A 16,684-nucleotide genomic window follows, 5' to 3' on the forward strand; every position below is an offset into this window, starting at 1 on the left:
TTTGTGGGTCAAGTCAGATCTGCAGGGGTGGCTGTCTTAAATCTTTTAATACTATCAAAAAGCCACAGTTCCTAAACCTACACATAAGGTCTTAAAAAAAAAAAAAAAAAAAAAAAAAAAAAAGGTACAATGTGTAAGATTTCACCATCATTTTACCTTAAAACATTCAAAAATGACCAAATAGCAACAGAATGTGAAAAAGGATAGTTTTATATTATGTGAAAGATATCTACTATAATGAACATGCCTTAGCCCCACCCGGCCGGGATGGTCAAGGTGGAGAGGCCATATTGAACACTATCACCTTTCTGCCCTCAGTCTAAAATGAGGAAGCAGTAATAGTGAGCCTGGCTGAAAGCTGCTGTACTTTTCACTGTAGGACTGCTAATGTCACTCTAAGTTTCAGTATTTTTTCAGGTGAGAAAGTAAGAAGATTCACAATAAGTGATCAGTTCATCCAAATAATGCCCATTTGGAAAGTTGCACTGATGATGTCAGAGCAGCTGGCTGGGTAAGACATCAGCTGGTCATCTCAGCTAGCTGTAAACTAGCATGAATCATTTTAAACCACTTCCTAAAACTCTTATGAAAAGGCCCTATTACAGTTATACTGACTGTATTCCTCATCCTTTTTGTGTTTTGACTATTGTTGATTTTGCTGTTTTATGATTTGATGTTGTATAAATCTTGATTGCCTATACTTTTATCAGAGCTATCAACTTTGCTGTTTTACCTGATTTTATGGAAAGCACTTTTTTTAAAAAGTGCTATATAAATAGTTATTATTACTTACTGATTTGTGCATCTCTTTGGTCATTTATTGCTAGCTCTAATGTCTCTGTAGCATTTTGATATATTGACAAAGACAGAGAAAAAAATGATGCTATATTGAGTGACTGATAATGATGGTGGGGTGATGTGTTTACGGGGAGGGGGAGGGTGGGGGATAAGCTGCCCCCTATTTGTTTGGATCATGTGGCCAATTCTTACACATTGCACCCTTTAGGTAACTCAACACCTGTCTTCTGACTTCTTATAAATACAATCATGGTACTGAAGTTTTTTCTAAAGTTATTACAAGGATGGCACTGAACAGATAAGGGGTGTAACAGTACATGTATTCATCCTGAACTGTCACATTACAGACGTCATGGTTCAGTGCATGCAGTCATACAAATACACTCCATGAGTATGATCAGGGGTCTATGTTAGCCAACGTAGCCTGGTTAGCATGGTAACCTTTAAGTGTTGCTGTCATCACAATGACAAATGAGAGACCCTGGCGCTGACCAGGCGCTACACTTTTATTAGAATATGCTCCATTATCTATGTAGTGAAGCAATATCGCATCTCTATGTGACAGTCAGCATTTCACTTCGCTTAAAAGTGAAGCTGGTCACAACAAAGATAAAAACATGGTCAGAGCATAAGAACTAGTTCTGAGAGAAAAATTTAGTTAAAGTATTACAGTAAAAGTAGTGGTTTGGTCCCTCTGACTGATATTATTACTATTATTATTATTATTATTATTATTATGTATGACATCAGATTATTCATACTGAATCAGCATCAAACAGCTGTCAGCAGGTTTCTTAATTCTTTGCAACAAACAGAAAGGTTGTTTTTCTTTTCCACTGCAGCACAACTGAATTTTGTGTACAGTTACACCCCTTGAACAGATGATTCCATATTGAATACTTCAGACTTTCATCCACTTGAGGTCCACACTAATGGGAGGCAGTCATTTATCACGTGAACTCATTCATCATCATGAGCTTTTAGTGTTCATTTTTTCCCACAATTTCTTAATCATACAGTACGTCTTTAGAAAAGTGAAAAACCAGCCCATGGCCTAAACTAATGACTGGCATCTTGTAGCTTTCCTTGTCATATAAAGGCCTAAAATATAGCATCAATAATAATCATAATAAGATCAAATATAAAATAAAATAACAAAAATTAAAATCTATTATTTTAAAATTACAGAACACCACTCATTTTCTTAAAGACACAGCCCGTCTTTGAGTTTAACTACTTGTTGCATGGTTTGAAAAAAGGAAAAAAAAAAGTTGTAAAGAAACAATGTTATTCAATGACCATGTTGTTTTGGTTTTTCAGATGAAAATACATCTACCAAAAGCAGTTTTCCATTTTTATGAAAACATCAAATAAAATTCATACATTTTATTGAGATACACTACAAAAGATAGAAAAATAGTTCTAGTATTACAGTTGGCAGCAGACTGGCTGGGCTCAGAGGAGGAGGTGGCTGGTTGGTGCTGTGGGATCACATGATAGAGCAGCCTCTTTTGGCAGTGCGGGGGTCACCCTATACAAAAAGCCATTCAACAAACATTTATACATTACACTTCAAATAACTGTATTTGGAGGCTTTACACACGTAAAACTAACTAGACTGATGTGTTGAGCTTTTAGAGATTCTATATGTATGAATTAGAAATGTCCTCTCATTAGCAACACCTGTGTATGCTCGCACATGTGTTCACAGCACGAGACTTTTGCCTTAACCCTGACACGCTGTGGCCAGGAAGTGGCTGAGAAGTGGTGTGCTGTGGCTCAGGAACAGTGCACTCTGGTTTTGTTGTGAAATGTGTATGTATTCATATTTTGGGGACCAGAAACAACAAAAAAGGGTAAGTTATGTTGTGCATCTGCTCTGGAGCCTATTTACTGCTCCTGTGTGAGTGGATGACTGGTCATTGCTGCGGTTTTCTGTTATGACATGTGTTTTGATTGCCAGCTGTGTGCTGGTATTGTTGTTGTGTTGTGTATTTGTTGAAATTATTGGGAGAGAGGCCTGGCACTCAAGAACACACAGAAACGTCACATCCTTTGAATGAAAACTCTGGCCTGGGCAATTCAAATAGAAATCAGTCCAAATGCTTACAGGTGACTGAGAAAGTCTCATTATTTTAATGTTCTATAAGTACATGTTGACTCATCGGCAATGAAAAAACAGACAATTAATACATGTTAATTGCTTTGATTGCACAGGTGTTTGTAACAAAGGCCGTGAGCGTCTATAGTTGTGACTGTACTGAGTCATATTCACAGTGCTGGTGGCTGACTCACCTGCTGGTGGAAGAGGTCTTCTTCGATGGCCTCCATTCCATTATCATCATCATCTTCTTCTTCTTCATCCTGCTCTTCTTCTACTCCTGTCTTGTATGTAGTGGTTCTCATTGCCACCTCCTGCCACACACACACACACACACACACACACACTTGTTACTCATCACCAGACAGAAAATCAGCACAGTCAGGTAAATGGTCTGTACTCATATAGAGCTTTTCTATTTCTGTCATTATGATCACTCAAAGCACTTTTACACTACATGTCACATTCACACACATTTATACACTGATGACAGGAGCTACCACACAGGGTGTTAACCTGCTCATCAGGAGGAAACTAACCATTCACACACATCCACACACCGTTGGTGCAGCAATGGGAGCATTTTGGGGTTCAGTATCTTGCCCAAGGACACACTGACATGTGGACTGGAGGAGCTGGGAATCAAACCGCCTATCTTCCAATTGGAGGACGACCCGCTCTACCTCCTGAACCACAGCCGGCCCCAATTATTAATCTTTACATTCTACCATCATGAACATCATCCAAAAGATACTTTGCTGTTTATTCCTGACAGAACTAGCTGAGAATATAATATGGATATGGAGGAACCAGAGATGATATGAGGATGTGTGGCTGACTATCAAAGTAAGTGGAGGATGTAATATGTAAGAATGAACAGAGAGAACACAGAATCAGATGGAGTGTATGTGTATTTGGGTGTATGTTCTCACCTCTCCCTGAGGGTTGATCAGTACCACATGGACATCCTCCCCTGACCCCCAGGAGGACTGGTTCTTCCACACTAGGTCTGTGGGAGGTTTGGAGCTCACACCAGCATCAGATGCCCAAACCTGCACACAGCAAAGGCCCCAAAACCATCCTCTTATTCAACAATGTATAACAGTGTGTATAACAGAGTACGTCCTCTTTAAAACTATTTTTAAATATAAAAAACATGCTGATGTTTACAGTAAATCACTATTTGTGTTTCCATCTTCCATCTAAATAAAGTCAAACTCTTACCATGACTTTCTGGCCGGCCTTCAGGACATATTTGGGAGTGAACTTGTAGGTGGCGGTCACATTTCCAATAGTCTTAATCATTTCATAACCCACCATGGCCTGGTCCTGAGACACACACAGTCATTACCATTAAAGAGAAGAGTTTAATATAAAAAGGTTAGAGCAGATCAGATGAGGAACAAACACTGGTTAACATTTCTAAACTAAGCAGCAGCCCAGGAGCTCACCTCTTCACCACTGTTGTGGACGCTGATGAATTTGCCGTCGGTGTCGATCTCCTCGATGCAGACGGGTCCCGTGGCTGAGGCAGAATGAGCGATGGACACTGAGCTGCTGGCTTCCTGCTCCTCCACATCCACGCGCTTCCTCTTTCCCTGCGTGGTGCGAACGCTGCGGCTGCTGGATGAGGCTCGAGACACTGTGACGCGAGTTGAAGGGCTGGGAGACAGCTTCAATCTGAGGGAGGGAAACCACCAGTTAGATAAGCAGCTCACTACGCAGGTGTGTCAGACTGCTGCTGTGTGGGTTCTCACCTCTCTTCTTCTCCCTCCAGGAGTTTGCGGTAGGCGTTGATCTCCATGTCCAGAGCCAGTTTCACATCCAGCAGCTGTTCGTATTCATTCAGCTGTTGCTGCATCTTGGCCCGGATCTCAGCCACCTCGAGGTCTTTTTCTGCCAGGATCTTGCGACTCATGTCTTTCTCTTGAGTCAGCGCTGTCTCCAACTCTGTTATACGATCCCGCCAACCACGAGTCTGAAGACGAAAAGGAGGTCAGAGTGAGCTAGATGTGAAGCCAAGACTTCATCTGTCTTTTAAAAACACTTTGATGTCTGCCTCAATGGAACAAGTGCTCAGTTAATCTAATGACAAGAAAATCAGTTATTAGAGACTGGGAATCATAAACTAATACAGATTAATATGAGCAGAATTCTGAAAGTGAAACTATCTAGAACAGACCTTTTTCCAACAGGAAAGCAAATATATCAGATTCAGTGTTGAGATAACAGTGTCTGGTTTTGGATTTGACAGGATTTATCAAATATAACTACTTAACAACATTGCAACTCTTCTAACATAAAAAAGAAAAGTTCAAATGTCAACCTCCTTCTGCAGTCCTGACAGCTGGGCTGTGAGGCTCTCAATCCTCAGGGAGGACTCCCTCAGCTCCTCTCGGGCCATGTTGGCTGATGCTCCGTTCATCTCAGAGAAGCGACGCAGGTCCTCCAGCTGGAGACAAACACACAGATGGTTACAGTATCAGCAACATCAAACCCATTTCCTTATAAATCACTCACACCCTGAAAGAGGAACTGCGTAGTGTCAGTCACTTCCTGACATACAGGATGTTGATTATGTGGCTTTACTTACACATTTACTTGAGTAGCAGTATGTTGCTTAGTTGCAGATTGTGTCTATGAGAATGATTAGGACACATACTAAAGTACCCAAGCCACTGTATTTTGACATTAACCTTTTACCATTTATGTCAGTACTACCAGCTGTTAGACCACCTGTGTTTACTTTGATTGCTGCATAAATCATCTGAGCTTCATCTGAGCTTGTCTTACACTTTTCATGGTTAAATGAGGACATATGGTCAAGGTTTAACAATACTGTACGCTTGTTACCACTTTCTGCATATTGATAGTTGAAGAAAGAAATCTGCAGGCACTTGTGTTACATGTCCTGCACACCATCCTTTATCATAGTAGTGTCACAGGCAGCAACAATGCATTTAACACTGAGTGAATGCATTTTCAGTTCTCACTACTGATGCAGTCTCGGTAATCATGAACACTGAGCAGCATTTTAAGTCCTGTCCACTGTTGTGCTGTGAGGACAGGACAGGGGTGCAGCAACATTAATCATATCACTGTTCATCTTTGTGTTTTCAAATAGTGTGTCAAGTGTGTGGAGGATTTGAATGTATTAAATATTAATACTAAATGAGTAATTAGTATCAAAAATCACCATATTAAAAAAGTCTTGATATGCCGGTAGTGGCAGCTGACAGGACTGTTGTCATAGCAACACAACACACACAGTTCTGCAGGAGCTCAGCAGTCAGAAAAAAAGAGAGCATCAGAGCAGCAACAGAAAGATTTGACACCAAAAAAAAAACAACCTAAAGATTGTGATGAAAACTACAACTGCTTAACTTACAGCTTTTAACAAACAGATTTCTTTGTTGTTTCATTTGTGGAATATCCATCACTGACCCTGTACATGCACATTCTTGTGGTGGCTTGGAGTGCCATGACAAGAAATGTGACAAAAAAAATGTCTTGGTCTAAAAAAGTTTGGGAATCACTGTTTTGGTGTTCTTTTGTTCTGAAGCTCTTTTTCCTGGTTTGGGCCTCTTCCATTTGCAATGAAAGGGAACTTTAAAGCTCCATCAAGCAATGATATTTTACACAACATAGACTCTTTCCTGTTTCAACATGATGATGCTTTCTCCTGCACAGACCTTGACCTCATCCCCATCCAGCACCTTTCACGTTACCTGGAACACAAGCTGTGAGCCAGGCCTTCAGTCACATCACACCTACCATCTAGGAGTGCAGCAGGACAGGTAACCCACGCTACGCTTTCACTGGTGTACTGAATAATATAACACTTTTCCTTTAAGTTAACACTTACTAAACACAACACTTTCAAATGGTAAACTGTCTCTTATTCCTTGACTACTTGTATACACTACAGTAGTAAAATTAAAACCCTTGGTGTCGGGTGAGGGAGGGGGGTGTTATTGGTCTAATAAGACACACACACACACACACACACACACACACACACACACACACACAATACTGTACCAGGTAATTTACTGCTGTCTGATTGGTTGGCTGTTGTAAAATCTTGTAACATACTTTGTGTTACTGTTGTATTTACTTGTTCCTTTCTAGAGATCATTCTCTAGAAAGGTTATTATATGAATGAAGACAGTGTGTGGGTGTGTATATACTTTGGTCACGTAGGTGCTCTCCATGTTGTCCTTGTAGATCTTGATCTGCTCCTCGTTCTGAGACCTCATATCAGTCAGAGCCTGAGTCAGTTTATATTCATACTCCTCCTTCCGTCCAGAGTCCACCTCCACCAGGCGGCTTTCATACCGGTGCCGAGCCTCCTTCACTTCCTGTAACAAAGCAAATTCTCAGACCTCACTGTTCTCAGGTGTGATCTTCAGTCAGCACTGGTTAGGCTGCACTGATCAAACTAATCTAAAGAAACAATGTGATTCATCTATTGAATGAAAAAATAATGTAGACATTCAGTCATTAGTTGTCATCATACTTTTGAATGGCTTCTTGATTTTACAGTCTCCAGGAAGACAGATCAGCTCAGTTTATGTACTTTTTACATTAACGTATCTACTTACAGATATTGATTATGTGTATATCAAAGCGATAGATAGATAGATAGATAGATAGATAGATAGATAGATAGATAGATAGATAGATAGATAGATAGATAGATAGATAGATAGATAGATAGATAGATAGATAGATAGATAGATAGATAGATTCAACATACGCTGACCTAATTATTTTTGACACTTTGCCCATATATGGACATCTGACGTAATATATTATTTATACGACTGAAAATAGGGTAAAGCATCATAGGTCCCCTTTGAGCTTTAGGTCTTCAGTAGAAGCCAATGAGCTTGGGGTTTAGAGCCACAGACAGTATTGAGAGACAAACTAAAACATTCTAGGTTTGCATCTTTTCATGGGATTTGTTGCCAATAGGAAAAACAAACAACATCAGAAGCATCAGCCTGAAAAATCAGAGCCTCTCTAAAATGTATCACACTTCAACTCTGACCCATAAATATGCTGATATATTCTCATAAACAACAGCAAACACACACATACATCCTCGAAAGCAGGATTACTGAGTTACATAATGAGTCAGTAAAGAATGGTTTGGCTAAGGTCAGTGTGTCCACCAGTCAATCAGTGTGATCACATGTGACCCAACCAGTACAGCACACAGTGTCCTGAGGCTAGCATGTATACCAGGAGACACTGAACACTCATCTGCCTTTGACTGCACAGTGAACAGTGAACAGTGAAATCAACTCATCTGCTCCTGACTGCTTTATTCTTCACATACAGCAGTGAAGCTATGATGATAATAATAATAATAATAATAATAATAATAATAATAATAAAAATAATAATAATATTAGGGCCTGATGATTTCACTGTGTGGAAAAGACAGAATGACAAAAGCGCATGCAACTCTGTTTTTTACTTTCACTTTAACTCTTCTTGTCTGTTTTGTCAGGTTGTATACTGTTTATTTGTGAATGATTCACCTCTTCACCAGCAGAGAACAGACAGGTGATAGACAGTGAAGAGAAACACTTGCTCAGAGTCTGATTTAGGGCTGGGCGATATGGCCTAAAATCAATATCACGATATATTGAGCAGTTCACCTCGATAAGGATAAATGGACGATAACTACCACCAGAGCGATAGATATAACATATGTTATATAACATATGTTATATCTATCGCTCTGACTACCACTCCAAGGTTAGATGTATTGCCCTGGCTGGTGACGACAGTCTTTTTGCACAACTTACATTTTACATCTTTCTGAGCAGTATCTTCCCTTTTGAAACCAAAATGTTGTCACACGATTGAAGACGCGTTTTTTTTTTGGGAACAAGCTGCTGCTCTTCCTACTCCTCACCGGTTACTGGAGTTTGTTTATGGACAGCCAAACCTGATAGCTTAGTGTCATACACCGTTGGAAACCTCAGACTATTGGCTAAAAGGTTATCAACTTCATTTCACCGAATACTTCCATTGGCTGGAACAACTGTCAATCAAATCCATGTTGTCGTTGTCGTCGGTCACATGTCTTCATTGGCTTTGGAGACATGTACTGCCTAATCCTAAGCACCGATTGGCTTGTGTGTGGTGTCGAAGCAGGAGAGGCTCACGGTCGTAAACATCTAGTCACGTGTACTCTGAGATGGACGTGCAGGTCAGGAAATGACGTAAACGGACCGTATATGGTTTGTTATTTGTGTTATTACGTTACGTGTTGGACTAAATACATGTTGACATATTGAGGAAAGTATTCCGGTTTTATGGAAACGGATTTCATATTTCACAAGAATGGATATTTGGCGAGCTGTACAGAAAGTCCTGTGTCATAAGATGATCGTTGGGGATAAAGGGAAGACTTTGAAGGTATGTAGGCATTATAGCTTTTCTCTCTTAGCTGAGTGGCTAGCCAAGCTAATCGCTAATACTATTACGGCTGTGAGCAACCATATAAGTCGTGAGTGGTCTTGAATGAATCAGGGCAATCTAAGCTTTCCAACAATGTACGGCATGAATATATATGTTTAAGGGTTGGTGTTTAAAACATTCAGAAGAACGTGTGGCTACCTCCCAACCTCCGACCCGTCCCGTAGGAGGAAATGCGCGCGTTAAGAGGTTAAAAACCGAATATACCGACATGGGCAAAATGACGTCGGTTATGGTTGTAAATTTCGGTATCGATAAATTTTCGGTTTATCGCCCAGCCCTAGTCTGATTCTCTGGTTTTATGGTTTTTCCTCACCTCTTTGTGCATGCTCTTACGGAACTCCATGTCCTCAGTCAGACTCTGGCAGCGGTTTTCCAAGTCGACACGCAGGAGCATCTCTTCTGCCAGTTGTTTCTTAGCCTGAGTGAGACTTGTATCCAGCTGAGAACACAAACACATCAGGTAGTTTTTAATAAATGGTGTCTTTGGATCACAGAAACAGGTTAACAAAAATAGGTAAATAAAAAATGTACCTCCTGCAGCTGTTCCTGCAGGTCAGCCAGGGTTTCCTCTAGGCCTTTCTTCTCAGACAGCGCTGTAGCCAGCATGGCGTCTTTGGAGTTCAGATGAGCCTCCAAGTCCTTCAGCCTGGCCTGAGCTCCTCCTGCCTCAGAGTCCTTCTTGGCATAACTGGAAGGAAGAAAATGAAGCACTGTGAGTACATGTGGATGATAGTGTGTGATGGTGTTGACTGCAGGTCAGTTAAAAGCCAAAGACAAGGACATAAGTTACACTTGCCTTTCCTAAAACGGGTCTCACACATCAGGGGTTTCCTTCCCATTATAAGACTAAAAATACAATACAAATTCTGGCATGCCCATGTGAGATGGACCACTGAAAACACAGTTGAAACACTTTCAATGATGAAATGATGTTTTGGTGTAGCACCTAAGGCAAATGGGGGGGGGGGGGGGGACTATTCTATGAGTTCTCCATCATTCTGTTGGGAAATGCTGTGAAGTTGTGCAAATATGTGCTGTGCTTGATTTATTAAGCACAGCACATATTCATTACTGATCCAGGGTCAGTCTTCCAGACACACACTGCCAGTGAAGCAGTTGAGCATGTTAACGGGGACCTCTAGTGGTCACAACATGTCAGAACAGAAGAGAAATGTGGAGAAAGAGAGGAGCTGCTGATGAATAGAAAAGCTAATTATTTATGTCATGTACTATTCTATTGTGATATTTCAGTTCTGCAAGTGAAAATTATTAGTAGCATGTTGATATGAATGATTGTGTGAAATCTGTCAGAATGAATGTAGAAACACTGATGGTTTTCCTGGTTTGATTACAAATGACACGCCTTTAAATTCTTGAGTGATCTGATTTTAAAGAACATTAAGAAAGTTAGTGGAGAGCCACGTTTCACTCTCAAAAACATGTCAGATGCATTTCCTGGCTCTGAGCCTGGGTTAACTAAGTCAACAGTGGCTTTATGAGTAGAGGGCTCTGTTGGGGGACTTTTCCTGAGACTGAGGCAAACTATTTTCTCATGGTGTGTGACAGGCTTCAGATGGGTGAGTGGGTGGGACTGCTGCTAAAGTGGACAAACTATGAGTGAGTGCACTGTGGTATGTGAGATTCCTTGCATTTTACTGAGAAACATTCTCTGTAAGACCATGCACACACGACTAACAGCTGAGACTCTTTTAGAGACATTCCATCAGATTACAGCTGTGTTTTCCAAAAAGCAGTCTTTCCTGTCTGCTGGCTGCTTCTAAGGCTGTTTAGAAAGTAAACAAAAAAGGGCATAAAATACAGAAAATATTTTGGAAAGTAAGTAAGGCATTATCTTTGTCCCTCATTCCTGAGTAAGTGACGAGATTTTGGAGCACCAAAAATTATATTTGCAAGCACGTGAATTATATTTTGAAAAGAAATTATGCACAAGCAAATCATTTAGATGGAGCAAACAATTCTAACTATTCTGTGCTCCATACATGTGTTGCATGTTTGCTAGGGCTGAACGATTTATCGTTTTCTGATTGAAATTGCGATTTCAGACAACGCGATCATTAGATCGCCAAAGCTGCGGTTTTTGCAGCGCTCCTGACTGACCCAGGATCTGTTGTGTCAACTATTTTACACATACATGCCGTCTCCCTACCGTCCTGCCAAGCTCACCAATCAGAAGCGGCATGCTACTCGTGGACAGGTCACGCTAACCAATCAGTATTAACCGGCTCCTTAATTATAATTATTCAGAAATAGCTTCAGCTGGACCTGAAGTGGAGTTAAGGGATTTAATCCCCAAGAAAAGTCATTTGGGAGTGTTTCGGGTTTGAGGCTGCAGATGTGCACCAGAAACAGGTACTGTGCAAAACCTGTCGCGCTAAAGTTGCAACATCCAGGGGAAACACAACCAATTTGTACCAGCACTTGAAAAATCAACACAAGCATTTGCATGACGAGTGCATGACGAAAAAGTCCGGTGAAAATGATACTCAGGCCCACTGTAGCAAACACACTACAATTACAGCATGTTTTGCCAGTGTAACTCCGTATGATAAGAGCAGCGGAGACACAGAGAGATGTCCTGCACCTACTTCAACCAGGTTGCCATCCCACAGCTGTACGCAGAGTGTAAATGCTGAGTGATGTAAAGTCAGGGAAGCGAGTATTATTGTTGATTAAGTACTTTTGGGATTTTATTTGTTCTGCACTTCACCCTGACTTGTGGTGTCAGCCTTTGTTTAAAAAAAGATATTTGAGTTGTATTTTATTATCATCTTAATATACAGTAGGGTTGAATAAAGTACCTTAACTGCTGCTATAGATGTTGATAAGCTAGCTCTCTTGAGCCATAAAAGACTGACCTTGACCTACCTACTTGACTGTTGGGCAATATCCTTTTTTCCTTTATTAGAATTGTTGAATTTAGTTTTTCTTATTACTTATTTAACATTGTTTAGTTTTTTTGGAATTGTTTTGTATTCTATTTGGCTTTTTTTTTTTAAATTAACACAATTAAGGATTTTTTGCCATACTTTTTTTAAGTACTCTTTTAGTTCTTCATTTGTAATAACTGCCATTGGTCTTTAGTTTTTATCCTTGCATTAGAGTAATAGCATTTAATGTTTTAATGTTACTGTACATTGTGAATATTGCACTGAAGCTTGATTTGAAGGAAATCGTGAATCAAATCGAAATCGCAATATCTGCCAGAAAAATCGCAATTAGATCTTTTCCTAAAATCGTTCAGCCCTAATGTTTGCTATTATCTACATAAAAGGTGCAATAGTAACTGCTGCTCTGTGTGCTGCCACTGCTTGCTCATATTGTGTGTGTGTGTCTCTTTCTCTCCGCTCTATGCACACACACTCAGTGAACCTGGCACAGCTGTACACTTCAGCCACAAAGGCAACAGATTGGAGCAGGTAAATTCTGATTGGCTGTTTCTTTTCCAATCATAACAGTTCCATAAGAGGATGAAAGAGAAGGATTTTAGACTTCCAGTCCACCATGATCAGTATGCCACAGAATTATGACCTAGTTTTGTGATCTCACATTATTGTTTGCATTCTAATTAGAGATGTAACAGCCAATAAGAATTCACCAGAAACCACTTTGAATGTAGCTAAAGTAGGATCTCTCTCTCTCTCTCTCTCTCTCTCTCTCTCTCTCTCTCTCTCTCTCTCTCTCTCTCTGTACAGTTTAGACAAATAATACGTTATAACCTGGAGCAGCTCACTGGTTTATTCAAACAACGTTATGATTATAAACATGATAGTTTCATAGTTTGCACAGTGCAGCAAAACGTTGGGAATGTTAACAGGTTTACACAATTAAAAGCCTCATTTTACATTTTGTTTGGTGGAGCAGATACGCCTCTATTTTAAAATCAACACAGCTGTCTACACTGGCTCACATTTCACTCACATGACCAAAACTCATTTTTACACTGTTTTTACACACACGACTACAGTGATGAGTGTAAGTTGTGCTCTGCGTTTCTAAAACACAGATTACAACCTGCTGTCAATAGTGTGTCTATACACACTGCGTAGACACACACACACACACACACACAGCACTGTAGCTCCTGCTCTGTTGACACAGCCTGTCATGAATAAATGTTTGATTAATCATGTTCAATTAATCTTATGGAAAACAGACTTATGGTCCAGGAGAACATTTCAATAGAATACGATGAATACAACATGTTTGAATGCTGATTTTTTAAAAATACACACAGTAACTAACTTAAACATCAGCTGAACAACATTACCAAAAAACATGAGGCATTTTATTTCCATTTTGTATACTGTGGGTTACATTAGAAAACGTCTGTTTTTCACAGCTCTCAACTTTAAAATAAAACAAATTTAGCCTGAAGTGTGTATGGGTAAAGAGCTGTCATGTCCCATTTTCACAAACTCTTAAAACCTTAAAAAATAAAGCTATTATATAAGGAAACTATTGTGCAGATGTCATATTAGATGTCTAGCTCGTCATCTCTGCTGTAGTCTGAATATGAGGAAAGTTAGATCGCAGCTTGAATGCCCTCATGTAAACACTGCAGAGTCTAGCAACACTATTCAAATTACAACCCAGATTGAAAACACATGTTAAAAGTGGACCAACAGGTCCTGACAACTGGCCAACAGAAAAGCATATAGACCCCAGGCTGTCACTGGGGGCTGCCACCTGTGTCCTTCTGTCACACTGCACGACCACACACTACTCCCTCTGTTGTACAGGCCTCACTCTTCAGACTGATCAGCACATGTGTGTAGTCACAGTGTATGTGTATCATAGATTAGCATTCAGTGGTTCTGCTGCAGTTATTTAGCAAAAACTGCACATCACTGCAACATTATTATTACCAGCCTGTGAGATTTCACACAGCGGTGAAAACAAAGTTGCTACTTCTGCATCAATCGGAGCATGAAAACACACACGGCTGAGGGTGCCTGAACACAACACGCTCGGTGCTTATTAAAAAAAATGGAACCATAACAACTCATGCCCCGGCAAAATATTTCTGTAAATGCACGAAACGCTCCATCTACATAGTTTCTGTTCCTCCACTCTTGGCTACCAGCTGTGTTTAGCCGTTTCTTTGCAAACAACTACAACACCCAGAAATACATTTAGGATATTGCGTTTATGACGCGTATATCCTCCTCCACACGGTTACTCGGCGTACCACTTCATTCACAACATAAAATACGCCAAAAATACGCTTTCCCTCTGCTCCTCGTTTCAGAAAACAAGCACTGAAACTCTACACACCACCACTGCGTTTTGCCCCTCACATTAACAAATACTGTAATTGGACCCTGAAGGCATCACGTGACCTCTAATTACACAGACGCGTCTGTAATCTGCCATTCTGGTTAATTTATGGTGACTTCAGTTATTCTTTCATTTTAGTGTCAAGAATTAGGTGTGATAAAGGTTAGGTTAGGGTTGACAGCTATTTTCTTGCAAAAGCACAGACAATGGTGGGCGGGTAACAATTACTGCCAATCAATTCAAAATATTGTTCATGATTTATTTGTATTACTTTTAAAACTATGTACCGCTGGTAATTCTATTAAATAGAACAGCGGCCTCTTCCTCTAACCAGCCACAAAATGAGCTGATCATCCAACACAAATAATGTTTTTATAGCCACAGATAAAGTGACGCTCTGGAGAAAACGTCACTCCGGACGGACCTGCGCACGTAATGTTGGAAAAGTGGCTCGAAAATCAAAGTGGCTGCATAGCTTTATCTACTAATCTTGCGTTCCCCTCCATTTCTGACTGTATAGCATGGTTAAAGTGTTCTAGGCTTACTTCTGTAGCAGTTGCTCATGCTCGGATTTGATCTTCCCCAGCTCAATCTGTAGCCAGGCCCGCTCCTTTGAGGACTCATCCAAACTCTTCCTAGCGTCGGCGAGCTCGGTCTCGTACAGGCTTTTCAGTCCGGTTATCTCTCGGCTTCTCACTTCTTCCTTCTCGTCAATTTGCAGCCGAAGTACGCCGTTCTCAGACTCCAGACTACGGACTTTGTCGATGTAAACAGCCAGGCGGTCGTTGAGTTCACAGAGCTGTTGTTTCTCCTGCAGTCTGGAGATCCTGGTCGGGCTCAGCGGAGTGCCGCCGCCGCACGTGCTTCTCTGGCCGGTCGGAGTAGCAGCCGCGGTCGCCATTATAGAGAAGAAGCTAAATAACCCGTCTGACTAAACCCAAATATGGCTCGTTCAGGTGTAACTATCTTAATGCAATCGCTCAATAACAGCCGGCACTTCCTAAAACTATCCCCTAAGTGTATCCTGTCTTTTCTCAACCGAATGAAAGAGGGGCTTGGCTTCCTAATATGGCGGCTCATTGAAAAGTTCACGTAGTGTCCAGCCGGCCAATGGCGTAGCTCGACGCAATGCGTTTTTCAATTTTAATTTTTGGGTTCGCTCGTAAACATGTGACCGACGTACGCCGAAACTCACACGGACAGGCGGTGTCGCTCTCCTGCTAAAAAGCAGATAAGACATTATTAGCCGGCCCGGTTTGGAACCCGAGCGTGTTGTTGGCGTCAATAACAAGCGCTGCCTGAGTTTGTAGCCGACAGCGGAACCTGCTTTCATTTCATTGTACCATGTATCCTGATGTGGCCGTTGTACTGCCAAAGGCAAAATGAAGGGAAGAGAACAATGTGTCTAACCACAAATCACTGCACTATTAAGAGTAGGCGAAGTGAGCTACTTTGAATAGCACAAAAACAATGATACAAATATAAAGTAATAATTACACATTTTATAGCTAAAAAAATAGTAACAGTTATGGCTGCAGTAACGTGCACAAATGGTCCAAGGGCAGGGCCAGAAATAGGCTAAAGGCACCTCTTTAACCCACTACAGAATACATACACTCACAGACCAATCAAATGCAACCTAATACAACAACACTGCCACAAATTCTACTCTTATAAACTATGTATATATATATATATATTCAGTTTTATTTACATTATAAGACAGATAATTCTACTTTTTGTTTATTATTTAGGGTGTAGCTTGAGGTGGTGATGTGCTGGAGTGCATTACATTGAGTGCATTACTAAGTGTTGCTAATATTTCTGCAGTACACCACCACTAGGATCTCAATAATAAACATAAAGTAGAATTACCTTTCTGACAATGTCAACAAAAAACAAGAACAATAGGGACTGAGCCAAAAGGCAAGAGAGGAAGGACTCCAGAGGAGGCAATGATAATGATAATGATAATGTATAAATTTCATA

General features: G+C 40.6%; 1 protein-coding gene across 1 annotated transcript; it reads right to left on the reverse strand.

The window, feature by feature from the left end:
* Positions 1-205: 205 nt before the first annotated feature.
* Positions 206-15,723, reverse strand: lmnb1 (lamin B1). Its single transcript, XM_053340004.1, has 11 exons — positions 15,241-15,723; positions 9,929-10,085; positions 9,711-9,836; positions 7,090-7,260; positions 5,226-5,351; positions 4,657-4,877; positions 4,351-4,579; positions 4,124-4,228; positions 3,832-3,951; positions 3,094-3,213; positions 206-2,329 (listed from the first exon to the last, which is right to left on the reverse strand). Exons 1-11 carry the CDS (start codon positions 15,594-15,596, stop codon positions 2,288-2,290), a joined length of 1,773 nt encoding a protein of 590 aa, XP_053195979.1. The 5' UTR covers positions 15,597-15,723; the 3' UTR covers positions 206-2,287.
* Positions 15,724-16,684: the final 961 nt, after the last annotated feature.

This window comes from Scomber japonicus, chromosome 19, assembly GCF_027409825.1.
Source record: "Scomber japonicus isolate fScoJap1 chromosome 19, fScoJap1.pri, whole genome shotgun sequence".
NCBI classification, from domain to species: domain Eukaryota; kingdom Metazoa; phylum Chordata; class Actinopteri; order Scombriformes; family Scombridae; genus Scomber; species Scomber japonicus.